Below are 15,985 nucleotides of genomic sequence, written 5' to 3'. Positions count from 1 at the left end.
TTCAGATGGATCCCGCTAAGGTCCATGCTGTCAGCGATTGGCCCGTCCCTAAGTCACGTGTCGAGTTGCAGCGCTTTCTCGGTTTCGCGAATTTCTATCGGCGTTTCATTCGTAATTTCGGTCAAGTGGCAGCCCCTCTCACAGCCCTTACTTCTGTCAAGACGTGCTTTAAGTGGTCCGGTTCCGCCCAGGGAGCTTTTGATCTCCTCAAGAAGCGTTTTACATCCGCTCCTATCCTTGTTACTCCTGACGTCACTAAACAATTCATTGTCGAGGTTGACGCTTCAGAGGTGGGCGTGGGAGCCATTCTGTCCCAGCGCTCCCATTCTGACGATAAGGTCCATCCTTGCTCGTATTTTTCTCATCGCCTGTCGCCGTCGGAACGCAACTATGATGTGGGTAACCGCGAACTGCTCGCCATCCGCTTAGCCCTAGGCGAATGGCGACAGTGGTTGGAGGGGGCGACCGTTCCTTTTGTCATTTGGACTGACCATAAGAACCTTGAGTACATCCGTTCTGCCAAACGACTCAATGCGCGTCAAGCTCGTTGGGCGTTGTTTTTCGCTCGTTTCGAGTTCGTGATTTCTTATCGCCCGGGTACTAAGAACACCAAGCCTGATGCTTTATCCCGTCTCTTCAGTTCTTCTGTAGCTTCTACCGACCCCGAGGGGATTCTACCTGAAGGGCGTGTTGTCGGGTTGACTGTCTGGGGAATTGAGAGACAGGTAAAGCAAGCACTCACTCACACTCCGTCGCCGCGCGCTTGTCCTAGTAACCTTCTTTTCGTTCCTGTCTCTACTCGTCTGGCTGTTCTTCAGTGGGCTCACTCTGCCAAGTTAGCTGGCCACCCCGGCGTTCGGGGTACGCTTGCTTCTATTCGCCAGCGGTTTTGGTGGCCTACTCAGGAGCATGACACGCGCCGTTTCGTGGCTGCTTGTTCGGACTGCGCGCAGACTAAGTCAGGTAACTCTCCTCCTGCCGGTCATCCCAGACCGCTTCCCATTCCTTCTCGACCATGGTCTCACATCGCCTTAGACTTTATTACCGGTCTGCCTTCGTCAGCGGGGAAGACTGTGATTCTAACGGTTGTCGATAGGTTCTCTAAGGCGGCTCATTTTATTCCTCTCGCTAAGCTTCCTTCCGCTAAGGAGACGGCACAAATCATCATTGAGAATGTGTTCAGAATTCATGGCCTCCCATTAGACGCCGTTTCGGACAGAGGTCCGCAATTCACGTCTCAGTTTTGGAGGGAGTTCTGTCGTTTGATTAGAGCTTCCGTCAGTCTCTCTTCCGGTTTTCATCCCCAGTCTAACGGTCAAGCAGAACGGGCCAATCAGACGATTGGTCGCATATTACGCAGCCTTTCTTTTCGAAACCCTGCATCTTGGGCAGAACAACTCCCCTGGGCAGAATACGCTCACAACTCGCTTCCTTCGTCTGCTACCGGGCTATCTCCTTTTCAGAGTAGTCTTGGGTACCAGCCTCCTCTGTTCTCGTCCCAGCTCGCCGAGTCCAGCGTTCCCTCCGCTCAGGCTTTTGTCCAACGTTGTGAGCGCACCTGGAGGAGGGTCAGGTCTGCACTTTGCCGTTATAGGGCGCAGACTGTGAGAGCCGCCAATAAACGTAGGATTAAGAGTCCTAGGTATTGTCGCGGTCAGAGAGTGTGGCTTTCCACTCGTAACCTTCCCCTAACGACAGCTTCTCGCAAGTTGACTCCGCGGTTCATTGGTCCGTTCCGTATTTCTCAGGTCGTTAATCCTGTCGCAGTGCGACTTCTTCTTCCGCGACATCTTCGTCGCGTCCACCCAGTCTTCCATGTCTCCTGTGTCAAGCCTTTTCTTCGCGCCCCCGTTCGTCTCCCCCCCCCCCGTCCTAGTCGAGGGCGCACCTATTTACAGGGTACGGAAGATCATGGACATGCGTTCTCGGGGACGTGGTCACCAGTACTTAGTGGATTGGGAGGGGTACGGTCCTGAGGAGAGGAGTTGGGTTCCATCTCGGGACGTGCTGGACCGTTCGTTGATCGATGATTTCCTCCGTTGCCGCCAGGGTTCCTCCTCGAGTGCGCCTGGAGGCGCTCGGTGTGTGGGGGGGTACTGTCATGTTTTGTCATAGATTGTCATGTCTTGTCCCTGTGCTTTCTCTTCTATTCGTTTCCCCCTGCTGGTCTTATTAGGTTCTTTCCCTCTCTCTATCTCTCTCCCTCTCTCTCTCTCTATCGTTCCGTTCCTGCTCCCAGCTGTTCCTCATTCTCCTAACTACCTCGTTTACTCTTTCACACCTGTCCCCTATTTTGCCCTCTGATTAGAGTCCCTATTTCTCCCTCTGTTTCCGCTTCTGTCCTTGTCGGATCCTTGTTTGCTGTACTGTGTCCTTGTTCCGTCCTGTCGTGTTTTTGCCTTCTTCAGATGCTGCGTGTGAGCAGGTGTCTCTATCAGCTACGGCCTGCGCCAACCCGAAGCGACCTGCAGTCTGTGGTCGCATCTCCTGTTGTTCCCCTCTACTGACTAGAGGATTTCAGTTATTCCTGTTTGGACATTACCAGTGAATGAATTCAGGATTAATCGTTTTTTGTTAAAACTGGAATAAACTCTGTTTCTGTTAAGTCGCTTTTGGGTCCTCATTCACCGGCATAACAGTTTGACGCAATGCGGAACATATCCCAATCCACGTGATCAAAGCAGTCTTGAAGCGTGGAATCAGATTGGTCAGACCAGCATTGAACAGACCTTAGAGTGGGAGCTTCCTGTTTTAGTCTCTGTCTATAGGCAGGGAGTGACAGTGACAGTGATAGATGCTGATCGTAATATTGACAGTGATAGATACTGATCGTAATAGTAACAGTGACAGTGATAGATGCTGATCGTAATAGTGACAGTGACAGTGATAGATGCTGATCATCATAGTGACAGTGACAGTGATAGATACTGATCATCATAGTGACAGTGATAGATACTGATCATCATAGTGACAGTGACAGTGATAGATGCTGATCATCATAGTGACAGTGACAGTGATAGATACTGATCATCATAGTGACAGTGACAGTGATAGATGCTGATTGTAATAGTGACAGTGACAGTGATAGATACTGATCATCATAGTGACAGTGATAGATGTTGATCATCATAGTGACAGTGATAGATACTGATCATCATAGTGACAGTGACAGTGATAGATACTGATCATCATAGTGACAGTGATAGATGCTGATCGTCATAGTGACAGTGATAGATACTGATCATCATAGTGACAGTGACAGTGATAGATGCTGATCATCATAGTGACAGTGATAGATACTGATCATCATAGTGACAGTGACAGTGATAGATACTGATCATCATAGTGACAGTGACAGTGATAGATGCTGATCATCATAGTGACAGTGATAGATACTGATCATCATAGTGACAGTGACAGTGGTATATGCTGATCATCATAGTGACAGTGACAGTGATAGATGCTGATCATCATAGTGACAGTGATAGATACTGATCATCATAGTGACAGTGACAGTGATAGATACTGATCATCATAGTGACAGTGATATATGCTGATCATCATAGTGACAGTGACAGTAATAGATGCTGGTCGTAATACTGACAGTGACTGTGATAGATTCTGATCGTCATAGTGACAGTGATAGATACTGATCATCATAGTGATAGTGACAGTGATAGATACTGATCATCATAGTGACAGTGATATATGCTGATCATCATAGTGACAGTGACAGTGATAGATGCTGGTCGTAATACTGACAGTGACAGTGATAGATTCTGATCATCATAGTGACAGTGATAGATACTGATCATCATAGTGACAGTGACAGTGATAGATACTGATCATCATAGTGACAGTGACAGTGATAGATGCTGATCATCATAGTGACAGTGATAGATACTGATCATCATAGTGACAGTGACAGTGGTATATGCTGATCATCATAGTGACAGTGACAGTGATAGATGCTGATCATCATAGTGACAGTGATAGATACTGATCATCATAGTGACAGTGACAGTGATAGATACTGATCATCATAGTGACAGTGATATATGCTGATCATCATAGTGACAGTGACAGTGATAGATACTGATCATCATAGTGACAGTGACAGTGATAGATGCTGATCGTCATAGTGACAGTGATAGATACTGATCATCATAGTGACAGTGACAGTGATAGATTCTGATCGTCATAGTGACCATGATAGATACTGATTATCATAGTGACAGTGACAGTGATAGATACTGATCATCATAGTGACAGTGACAGTGATAGATGCTGATCGTCATAGTGACAGTGATAGATACTGATCATCATAGTGACAGTGACAGTGATAGATTCTGATCGTCATAGTGACCATGATAGATACTGATTATCATAGTGACAGTGACAGTGATAGATACTGATCATCATAGTGACAGTGACAGTGATAGATACTGATCATCATAGTGACAGTGATAGATACTGATCGTCATAGTGAAAGTGATAGTCATATTGATAATGATCGTGATGCTGATAGTGATACTGATAGTGATTGTGAGAGAGATCATAACATAGGTAGTTTGTTTTCAGATCCAATGGTAATATGTGCATTGATAGCTCAACGATATTGGATTACATTCTATGGTGATGTAAGTCTCTCCTCCTAAGAGAGAGAGAAGAGAGAGAGATTAGCTGTCCTGACTAGACTGGCATGACCATTCAGGGGATGTGAGTATCTCTGGAATCTGGATGCATGGAACTAGTTTCACTCTGGTCTTCTTGCTGATCCAGGAGAGCTCAACATGGCACGACACGTAAAGAAAATCACCACTGCCAGTAACACCCCTGCCAGTAAGGATTACAGCTTTCTTTTCCGTTGAGATTTGCTGTCTTTGAAGTATCCTCCTTCATCCCTGGTGCTTTGTGTTCATTTCTAACACATGTTTCTGTTCTGAGTGCTTCCCTAAAGCCTTTTCCTGAGGAATACTGTAGCTTTCTTCTCAGAGAAAGCTACAGTATTCCTTTGAACGTACTGTTGAACCTACCTGCCATGGTTGTAATATCTCTGTCATGTTTGACCAAATCCTGGATTTACCTTAAGGGCTCTGACTTGTCAGTGTAAACCCATTGACTGTCTGCTTTTATGTATATAGTATCTTGTAAAAGATTGACAATCATATAGCTAAAAGCCTGCATTCAAGATACTGTTCTGGGTGCTGCGATTATGATGAACATATAACTAAGCACATTACTCATCTGTGATATGATGTTACATAAACTAATACGACAAGTCCCTATGGCTAGCTCTGGTCCAGGGCTACATGTGGACTATCTTCTCTGTCAGTCTGTTGGAGACTAGCTCTGGTCCAGGGCTACATGTGGACTATCTACCCTGTCAGTCTGTTGGAGGCTAGCTCTGGTCCAGGGCTACATGTGGACTATCTGCCCTGTCAGTCTATTGGAGGCTAGCTCTGGTCCAGGGCTACATGTGGACTATCTTCTCTGTCAGTCTATTGGAGGCTAGCTCTGGTCCAGGGCTACATGTGGACTATCTTCTCTGTCAGTCTATTGGAGGCTAGCTCTGGTCCAGGGCTACATGTGGACTATCTTCTCTGTCAGTCTATTGGAGGCTAGCTCTGGTCCAGGGCTACATGTGGACTATCTTCTCTGTCAGTCTATTGGAGGCTAGCTCTGGTCCAGGGCTACATGTGGACTATCTGCCCTGTCAGTCTGTTGGAGACTAGCTCTGGTCCAGGGCTACATGTGGACTATCTTCTCTGTCAGTCTATTGGAGGCTAGCTCTGGTCCAGGGATACATGTGGACTATCTTCTCTGTCAGTCTATTGGAGGCTAGCTCTGGTCCAGGGATACATGTGGACTATCTTCTCTGTCAGTCTGTTGGAGACTAGCTCTGGTCCAGGGCTACATGTGGACTATCTGCCCTGTCAGTCTGTTGGAGACTAGCTCTGGTCCAGGGATACATGTGGTCTATCTTCTCTGTCAGTCTATTGGAGGCTAGCTCTGGTCCAGGGATACATGTGGACTATCTTCTCTGTCAGTCTATTGGAGGCTAGCTCTGGTCCAGGGATACATGTGGACTATCTTCTCTGTCAGTCTGTTGGAGACTAGCTCTGGTCCAGGGCTACATGTGGACTATCTGCCCTGTCAGTCTGTTGGAGACTAGCTCTGGTCCAGGGATACATGTGGTCTATCTTCTCTGTCAGTCTATTGGAGGCTAGCTCTGGTCCAGGGATACATGTGGACTATCTTCTCTGTCAGTCTGTTGGAGACTAACTCTGGTCCAGGGCTACATGTGAACTGTCTTCCCTTTCAGTCTGTTGGAGGCTAGCTCTGGTCCAGAGCTACATGTGGACTATCTTCCGTGTTGGTCTGTTTGAGCCCACTGTTCAGGCCATTCGATACATTTCCTAGAGACGGAAAATAATCCCTTAGTCTAGGGAACAAAATGGATTTGCAACATGGCTACGGCAGGCTACAGGTCATTGAGCATGTCGTTGCAATTTATGCACAGTTCAATCTTCAGGATATATCCTCATTACATGATGCAGGATGCATCCTGACGTTCGGTAGGACAGTGGGTCAGGCATAGAGATCTTATTCAATTCCTACTGTATATGTCATTCTATGGGGTCGGGTCCTCTGTCTGACCTCCTCCAAGGTCTTAATACCCATCCTAAGAGCTGTAGACCTGGGCTGTAGACTTAGCACTGCCATCCTACTGAACAAAGTATTGGCAATGAGTGTCCCAAATGGCACCCTTTCCCTTTATAGTGCACTACTTTTGGCCAGAGCCCTATGGGCCTGGCTCTACACTATATAAAGAAAATATTACTATTTGGGATGCACATAAACACTCTGTGTGTTCATTGGTCTACTCTGTGCATTTCTGATAGTACAGTGATTCTACAGTTCATCAGATCATGGTGGGGTTTCTGACTCACACTCCAACAGTAGGACTGCTGGGTAATTGGAGTACAGTACATTGTCTCCTGGATGTTTGTAAACATTGTTCTTAATGTTAAGAATGAAATTAATTTTGTAAAGAGGATTGGTACAGTAACAGAAACAGGGAGCCCCCTCCGCCCCTCCCCATCCCCCCACTGCACAGTTTACAAGGGATTATATCGGTCTGCTATCGAAACTTGGCAAGAGATTCCCCTCCCCCCAATTTTTTTTGTTGCATTTGCTGGCAATCCCTCTTTAATGCTCGAGCAGCAACTGTTGTTGGACTTTAAACGACAGATGAAGACAAGCTGATGAACAGAGCAGGGAAAGAGAGCATGATGGAGAGACGTGAGGTCAAAGGGTGAGGTCCATAGAGAGTGGAGGAGGTAAAGAAGGAAGGAGAGAGGGAATAGAAGGAGGTTAGACTAGACTGGTCTACGTGCATTTTGGTGAGGGTTTTCTCTATTCTTCCTCATGTAGAAATGCCATCTGCATGGCTGATGAATTATAATCATGTGCGATTGTCCAGCGGAGGCTGTCTGTTTGTAAATGTGCCACTCAGGTTCCTGACGCTGACTTCACACACCGCCATGTTGCTCTCCAGATGTGTTTATCTCTGGTGGGAGTGGGATTCATCATCCCTCTCTACACTCTGTTGGAGCTGGTGCTGCTGGTCACTGCATTGGAACACTGGAACAGACAGACTAGGCAGACTGAGTAGTTATTAGTTGAATATTATTATAATGTATCAAACCTGATCAGATTTACATTGCTTACATAATATTGGTGCTTTTATGTAAAGGTCTTATTTGGATTGCATGTCCACCTATTGTTTTGACGATGTTTGAACCTGTCTAGTCTGATATCTGATGTTAGGCTGGATGTTCCTTCTCTGGTAGAAGTGGGGGGTTTGGTTTAGGTTGTGATGTGGGGGTGACTTCGGTGATTCTCTGGTTGACTTGAATAGAATTGTGCACCATCACTCACATGGTCAGATTATCGTTGATCATTCCTATGACATGACTCTCAGATGATTGTCAGAGTGCTTTCTTACTCCGTCTCTCTCCGTCTCTCTCCGTCTCTCTCCGTCTCTCTCCATCTCTCTCTGTCTCCCTCCGTCTCTCTTGTCTCCCTCCGTCTCTCTCCGTCTCCCTACGTCTCTCTCCGTCTCTCTCCGTCTCTCTCCGTCTCTCTATGTCTCCCTCCGTCTCTCTGTCTCTTTCCGTCTCTCTCCGTCTCTCTCCGTCTCCCTCCGTCTCTCTTTCCCTCCGTCTCTCTCCGTTCCCTACATCTCTCAGTCTCTCTCCGTCTCTCTATGTCTCCCTCCGTCTCTCTCCATCTCACACTGTCTCTCTCCGTCTCTCTCCGTCTCACAAGGGATTCTCTCGTCTCTCTCCGTCTCTCTCCGTCTCCCTCCGTCTCTCTCCATTTCTTTTGTTGCTCTCCTGGTCTCCTTCCGTCTTCTCCATCTCTCTCCGTCTCTCTATGTCTCCCTCCGTCTCTCTCCGTCTCCCTCCGTCTCTCTCCGTCTCACACCGTCTCTCTCCGTCTCTCTCCGTCTCCCTCCGTCTCTCTCCGTCTCTCTCCATCTCTCTCCGTCTCCTTCCGTCTCTCTCCGTCTCACTCCGTTTTGGTCCGGGTTTCCGTCTCCTTCTTCTCTCTCCGTCTCAATGCCGTCTCTCTCCGTCTCATCCGAATTATCTCTGTCTCTCTCGTCTCACTCCGTCTCTCTGTTTGTATGTCTCCCTCCGTCTCTCTCCGTCTCACTCCGTCTCTCTCCGTTGCTCTCCGATCTGTTTCCGTCTCCCTCCGTCTCTCTCCGTCCCTCTCTCTGTTGGAGCTCCGTCTCTCTCATCTCCTTCCGTCACTCTCCAGACTCACTCTGTCTGAGTCCGTTCTTAGTTGAATATCCGTATTATAATGTCTCCCTCCGTCTCTCTCCGTCTCTCTCCGTCTCTTCCATCTCCTTCCGTCTTCTCCGTCTCACTCTGTCTCTCTCCGTCTCCTTCCGTGTCCTCCGTCTCACTGTCTTGACTCCGTCTCACTCCGTCTCTCTCCGTCTCTCTCCGTCTCACTCCGTCTCTTCCGTCTCTCTCCGTCTCCCTCCGTCTTTCCGTCTTCTCCGTTCTCTCCGGCTCTCTCCGTCTCCTTCCGTTCTCTCCGTCTCTCTGAATAGTCTCCCATCCGTCTCTGGTCAGATTATCTTGTCTTCTCCGTCTGACTTCCGTGATTGTCCGTCTCACTCCGTCTCTCTCCGTCTCTCTCCGTCTCCTTCCGTCTCTCTCCGTCTCACTCCGTCTCTCTCCGTCTCACTCCGTCTCTCTCCGTCTCTCTCCGTCTCCTTCCGTCTCTCTCCGTCTCACTCCGTCTCTCTCCGTCTCTCTCCCTCTCCTTCCGTCTCTCTCCGTCTCACTCCGTCTCTCCCTGTCTCTCTCCATCTCTCTCCATCTCACTCCGTCTCTCTCCGTCTCACTCCGTCTCTCTCCGTCTCTCTCTGTCTCTCTCCGTCTCACTCCGTCTCTCTCCGTCTCTCTCCGTCTCTCTCTGTCTCTCTCCGTCTCCCTCCGTCTCTCTCCGTCTCTCTCCGTCTCTCTCCGTCTCTCTCCACCTCCATATCCTGTATTATTCAGGTTGTGGGTACATTCCTTCTCAATGTAATGACATTTATCAGACCTTAACCTGACTGATCTGTCAGATCTATGTTACTCATCTTAGTCAACAGCACCCAACGGTTTCGGTCATTCCTTGGTATGGTGATGGTGTTAAACTGGTCTGAAAACAACTCCTCGCCTATTCCCCCTCTGTCTTTGCAGATCTCAAGGAACCAGGTGTAAGACAACAATACGGTGTACGTTTCCCCAAGCCAATAGAAAGGCTAAGGGGAGCCACCAGATGAAGAGGCATGGGGCTGTTTTCTGACCAGGCAGATGTGTTGTCACAGTACACCTCCCTCTCTCCCTGTCTCCCTCTCTACCACAGACAGGATGACGAATCAGCAGCCAGTCCACCAGTCTAACAAGGCCCATTATGATGAGCCACCCATTGTTGGAGCTGGAGTGTTGGACTTGTTGGAACCCAAACTTCCCAATAGTTTCTTGGGAACCTACTGTGGCTTCCTCATCCGAAACTCACTGCTCGTCCTCACTATACTGGGTACGTGCCTACCTCGCTTCATGGTGGTCAACTGTTAGGAAATCAATTATTTCATCGCTTTCAGTGGTTATAAAGTGTTACGCTGCATTTCAGATTTCTGTATTACCTGCGCTAGTGCACTATTTTTTATATGTAAACATTTTATTAAATGTTTTATTAGCCCATCCCCCTCTTCGGATGACAATAACAAACTTTCTCTATTATTTTGTTTACAGCTTTTTTACAGCTTTCTCACACACATTTTACACACATGGCACTTCTCTCTAAGTTTTCTCCACCGTAGTTACATATCAAGCACATAGTTACTACATACAGGTGCATTCGGAAAGTATAAAGACCCCTTACATTTTTTCCACATTTTGTTAAGTTAAAAATGATCAAAATGATATATTTTTCTCATCAATCTACACATAAACCTCCATAATGACAAAGAAAAACACATTTTTAGACGTTATTGCAAATGTAAAAAACAAAAAATGGAAATATCACATTTACATAAGTATTCAGGTAATATACTCAGAACGTTGTTGAAGCACCTTTGGCAGTGATTACAGCCTTGAGTCTTCTTGGGTATGACGCTAAGCTTTGCACACCTGTATTTGGGAAGTTTCTCCCATTCTTCTCGGCAGATCCTCATGTTCTGTCAGGTTGGATGGTAGCGTCAATTTTCAGGTCTCCCTAGAGATGTTCAGTCGGGTTCAAGTCCGGGCTCTAGCTGGGCCACTCAAGGACATTCAGAAACGTGTCCCAAAGCCACTAGTGCATTGTCTTGGCTGTGTGCTTAGGGTTGTTGTCCTGTTGAAAGGTAAACCTTCGCCCCAGTCTGAGGTCCTGAGCGCTCTGGAACAGGTTTTCATCAAGGATCTTTCTGTACTTTGCTCCGTTCATCTTTCCCTCATTCCTGACTAGTCTCCCAGTCCCTGCCGCTGAAAAACATCCCCACAGCATGATGCTGCCACCACCATGCTTCACAGTAGGGATGGTGCCAGGTTTCCTCCAGACGTGACGCTTGGCATTCAGGCCAAAGGGTTCAATCTTGGTTTAATCTGACCAGACCATCTTGTTTCTTATGATCTGAGAGTCCTTTAGGTACCTTTTGGCAAACTCCAAGCAGTCTGTCATGTGCCTTTTACTGAGGAGTGGCTTCCGTCTGGCCAGTCTACCATAAAGGCCTGATTGGTGGAGTTCTGCAGAGATGGTTGTCCTTCTGGAAGGTTCTCCCATCTCCACAGAGGAACTCTGGAGCTCTGTCAAAGTGACCATCGGGTTCTTGGTCACCTCTCTGACCAAGGCCCTTCTCCCCCGATTGCTCAGTTTGGCCAGACGGACAGCTCTAGGAAGAGTCTTAGTGGTTCCAACCTTCTTCCATTTAAGAATGATGGAAGCCACGGTGGTCTTGGGGACCTTCAAAGCTGCAAAATAAATTGGTACCCTTCCCCAGATCTGTGCCTCGACACTGTCCTGTCTCGGAGCTCTAGGGAAAATTCCTTCAACTTCATGGCTTGGTTTACGCTCTGACATGTACTGTCAACTGTGGGACCTTATATAGACAGGTGTGTGCCTTTGCAAATCATGTCCAATCGATTGAATTTACCACAGTTGGACTCCAATCTAGTTTTCGCTTTGTCATTATGGGGTTTTGTGTGTAGATGAATGAGGATTTTTATTTTTAATCAATTTTAGAAAAAGGCTGTAACGCAACAAAGTGTGGAAAAGGTCCAGGGGTCTGAATACTCTCCCAATGCACTGTACACATCACTTCTTGTTGGCACTCGTGTACTTACTGTAAATCCCCCTGGAATGGAAATGAAATCCAACGAGTCAGACGCTGTGATTATAAACCCTCTCGAAATGCTCTTCTGAAGTGTTTCACTGGAATCTCTTCTCTCTGCGCTCTCACAGAAGCTGTAAGGGTGACAGAGGAAACCATTGTGTGGCTGTTGTGCTTACTCCTCTCCTCTGTGAACTGTAACAGGTGTAATAGCGGGGTCGCTGTTTGGGATGCTGCTGCGGTATGTTTCTATTACAGACCCCAACACCCTGATGCTGGTGTCCTTTCCTGGAGACATCCTCATGAGGATGCTGAAGATGCTCATCTTGCCCCTCATCATCTCCAGCCTCATCACAGGTACACTGTTGTAATACACGCACACACACACACACACACACACACACACACACACACACACACACACACACACACACACACACACACACACACACACACACACACACACACACACACACACACACACACACACACACACACACACACACACACACACACACACACACACACACACACACACACACAGTCTTATACAGCTGACCTTGTGGGGACACACAATTCCATCCCATTCAAAATCCTATTTTCCTTTACCCCTAACCCTAAACCTAAACCTAAACCTAACTCTAACCCTAACCAGTACTCTTACCCTTACCCTAACCATAACCCTAATCTTAACCATAACCATAACCCTAACCTTAACCCAAAAACTTTCATGTTAAACCTTACCCTAACTCCTAATTCTAACCCTAAAACTAACTCTAGCCCCAAATCCTTAATGTAATTCTAACCGTAGCACTAATTCTAACCTTAACCCTAAACCCCTTAGAAATAGCATCGGACTAACAGAATGTCCCCAGGTGGTCAAATTTGTATTTGTTTACTACTCCTGTTGAGACTTCTGGTTCCCACAAGAATAGTTAAACACGTCCACACACACACACACACACACACACACACACACACACACACACACACACACACACACACACACACACACACACACACACACACACACACACACACACACACACACACACACACACACACACACACACACACACACACACACACACACACACACACACACACACACATATTCAAGTGGTAGGTGCCCTGCTCATCAGCTTGTCTCTCTCCCTCCCAGGTCTGGCTGGTCTGGATGCTCGTTCCAGTGGGAGGATGGGCTCCAGGGCCATGGTCTACTACATGTCCACTACGGTCATAGCTGCCATCCTGGGGGTCATCCTGGTCCTGGGGATCCACCCGGGAAACCCCAAACTCAGGAGCAGTCAGGAGCAGGACACGGCCCCCAAGAACCAGGAGGTCAGCAGTGTGGACGCCTTCCTGGACCTCATCAGGAACCTGTTCCCTGAAAACCTGGTGCAGGCCTGCTTCCAACAGGTAGGACCCAGACCCAGAACTAGAACTGGACCCAGACGCAGAACTAAACCCTGACCCCATCAAACAATGGATGTTCAGTGGTTATTGTGAGATTTGGACCCTATCAAAGCCTGACTTTAATGACCAGCATTGGGAATGTGTGGCTTATGGGGCAATTGTGTCCAATTCGCAATTGATTGTTACAGAGCCTTCAGAAAGTATTTACACCCCTTTACTTTCCCCACATTTTGTTGTGTTAAAAAGTGATTCAAATGGATTTCATTGTCTTTTTTTGTCAACGATCTACACTAAATACTCTGTAATGTCAAATTGGAAGACAAATTCTAACATTTGTAAAATATTTGTGAAAAACAAAACAGTAATATATCTTGATTAGAAAAGTACTCAACCCCATTACATGTTAGAGTCACCTTTGGCAGCGATTACAGGTCTGAGTCTTTCTGGGTAAGTCTGTAAGAGCTTTGGATTGTACAATATTTGCACATTATTCTTTGTAAAATTCTTCAAGCTCTGTCAAAAATATAACTAGGCCACTCAGGAACATTCAACATCATCTTGGTAAGCAACTCCAGTGTTAATTTGGCCTTGTGTTTTCGGTTATTGCCCTGCTGAAAGGTGAATTTGTCTCCCAGTGTCTGTTGGAAAGCAGACTGAACCAGGATTTTGCCTGTGCTTAACTCTATTCCGTTTCTTTTTATCCTAAAAAAAAGTCACAAGCATACCCATAACATGATGCAGCCACTGCCATGCTTGAAAATATGAGTGATACTCAGTGATGTGTTCTGTTGGATTTTCCCCAAAATAAAACTTTGTATCCTGGACATAAAGGTAATTTCTTTGCCACATTTTTTTGTAGTTTTACTTTAGTGCCTTACTGCAAACAGGATGCATATTTAGGAACATTTGTATTCTGTCAGGCGTTCTTCTTTTCACTCTGTTGATTAGGTTAGTATTGTGGTGTAACTACAATGTTGATCCATCCTCAGTGTTCTCCTATCACAGCTCATAAACTCTGTAACTGTTTTAAATAGGTGCCCCTCTTTGCGAGGCATTGGAATTGTGTCCAATTCGCAATTGTGGTTGAATTTGGGTCCATTGTTTGACATATTAAGCAAATGTTGACTTTTTAATATATTTAGGCTTGCCATAACAAAGGGGTTGAATACTTATTGACTCAACACATTTCAGCTTTTCATTTGTAATCAATATGTAAAAATTCCTCAAATATAATTCCTCTTTGACATTATGGGGTATTGTTTGTAGGCCAGTGACCAAAAATCTCTATTTAATCCATTTTAAATTCAAGCTGTAACACAACAACATGTGGAAGAAGTTAAGGGGAGCCAATACTTTGGAAGGGACTGTATATATACACAGACTAGTTCATAAAAAGGAATGGCTTATGTCATCACGGAAGTAGAGTTTTGCTTTAGAGTAGAGAAGACATTAGTACTATATAGGTAGAGAACATTGAACAGAACAACATGAATTGGGGTATTTACAGTACTAAATAGAGAACATTTTGACAGAAATGCAGCTAGAACCTTAAAGTCCCAGGCGCTCCATATTATGATCCTTCCATTTCCCAGAAAATGACGACTTTGCAGAACAACACATGTGAGTGGTGTTAGCTGTGCAGATCCTAATTCCCTCTCTTTATTCCAAGCTTTTGTTGTTGCATTGGACATTTGATGTCTCCCTCTGAACATCTTTCCCCTTGTATTGACCAATAGGCTGTTATCCAGCGTGATTTACAGTTCATGTGTTTCGCTTAAGATAGCTAAGTGAGACAACCACATATCGTAGTCTTAATGAGAACATTTTTCCTCTGGAGAAGTTATCAGCAAAGAGTGCTAGTAGGAAAAGACAAGTGCAGGTTTGAATTTTGTATTTTTAGGCGCGAAGAGGGAGGGAATGAGACGGAAATGTCTTATTTAAGATACTCTTTGAAGAGGTAGGGTTTCAGACGTTTTTGGAAGATGAGCAGGGACTCTACTGTCCTAGCATCAAAGGGACATGATCCTGTACCTAGGTGGCTGACCACAGGACAGAACAGGAGAGGACAGGAGAGGACAGGAGACTACAGGACAGGATAGGGCAGGACAAGACTGTGTGATTTACAAAGCAACGCTGCCTGGCAGATATGATTGCTGTTAATCCAAGCAGGCGGATCATTTTTAAGCGATAATCCAGACCTCAATCATGTCGCAGCAGTTGCCTTCTTTTGACCAAATCCTGTGTTTTTTCTCTCTCTCTCCTTGTCGCTCTCATTCTCTCTCTCTCCTTATCTCTCTCATTCTCTCTCTCTCCTTATCTCTCTCATTCTCTCTCTCTCCTTATCGCTCGCATTATCTCTCTCTCCTTATCGCTCTCATTCTCTCTCTCTCCTTATCTCTCTCATTCTCTCTCTCTCTCCTTATCTCTCTCATTCTCTCTCTCTCCTTATCGTTCTCATTCTCTCTCTCCTTATCTCTCTCATTCTCTCTCTCTCCTTATCGCTCTCATTCTCTCTCTCTCCTTATCTCTCTCATTCTCTCTCTCCTTATCGCTCTTATTCTCTCTCTCCTTATCTCTCATTCTCTCTCTCTCCTTATCGCTCTCATTCTCTCTCTCTCCTTATCTCTCTCATTATCTCTCTCATTCTCTCTCTCTCCTTATCGCTCTCATTCTCTCTCTCTCCTTATC

The 15,985-nt window shown here is 46.1% G+C and overlaps 1 protein-coding gene across 2 annotated transcripts in view; it reads left to right on the top strand.

The window, feature by feature from the left end:
* LOC124015901 (excitatory amino acid transporter 2-like) overlaps nucleotides 1-15,985 on the top strand; it is a 41,688-nt gene that overhangs the window by 8,072 nt on the left and 17,631 nt on the right. Inside the window, exons 1-4 of one of the 2 annotated variants that reach the window (XM_046331386.1) lie at nucleotides 7,269-7,406; nucleotides 9,937-10,110; nucleotides 12,086-12,238; nucleotides 13,044-13,300. In XM_046331386.1, coding sequence (XP_046187342.1) covers nucleotides 9,942-10,110; nucleotides 12,086-12,238; nucleotides 13,044-13,300 — 579 coding nt within the window. In that variant the 5' untranslated portion in view covers nucleotides 7,269-7,406; nucleotides 9,937-9,941. Of the gene's footprint in view, nucleotides 1-7,268; nucleotides 7,407-9,936; nucleotides 10,111-12,085; nucleotides 12,239-13,043; nucleotides 13,301-15,985 lie in introns of those variants that run through there. The other variant, XM_046331385.1, reaches the window with a different exon arrangement.

The sequence above is a fragment of the Oncorhynchus gorbuscha genome, linkage group LG26 (genome assembly GCF_021184085.1).
Source record: "Oncorhynchus gorbuscha isolate QuinsamMale2020 ecotype Even-year linkage group LG26, OgorEven_v1.0, whole genome shotgun sequence".
In the NCBI taxonomy this organism is placed as follows: Eukaryota; Metazoa; Chordata; class Actinopteri; order Salmoniformes; family Salmonidae; genus Oncorhynchus; species Oncorhynchus gorbuscha.
Note: the sequence above shows the minus strand (reverse complement) of the source record. Positions and strands in the feature narration are given on the sequence as shown.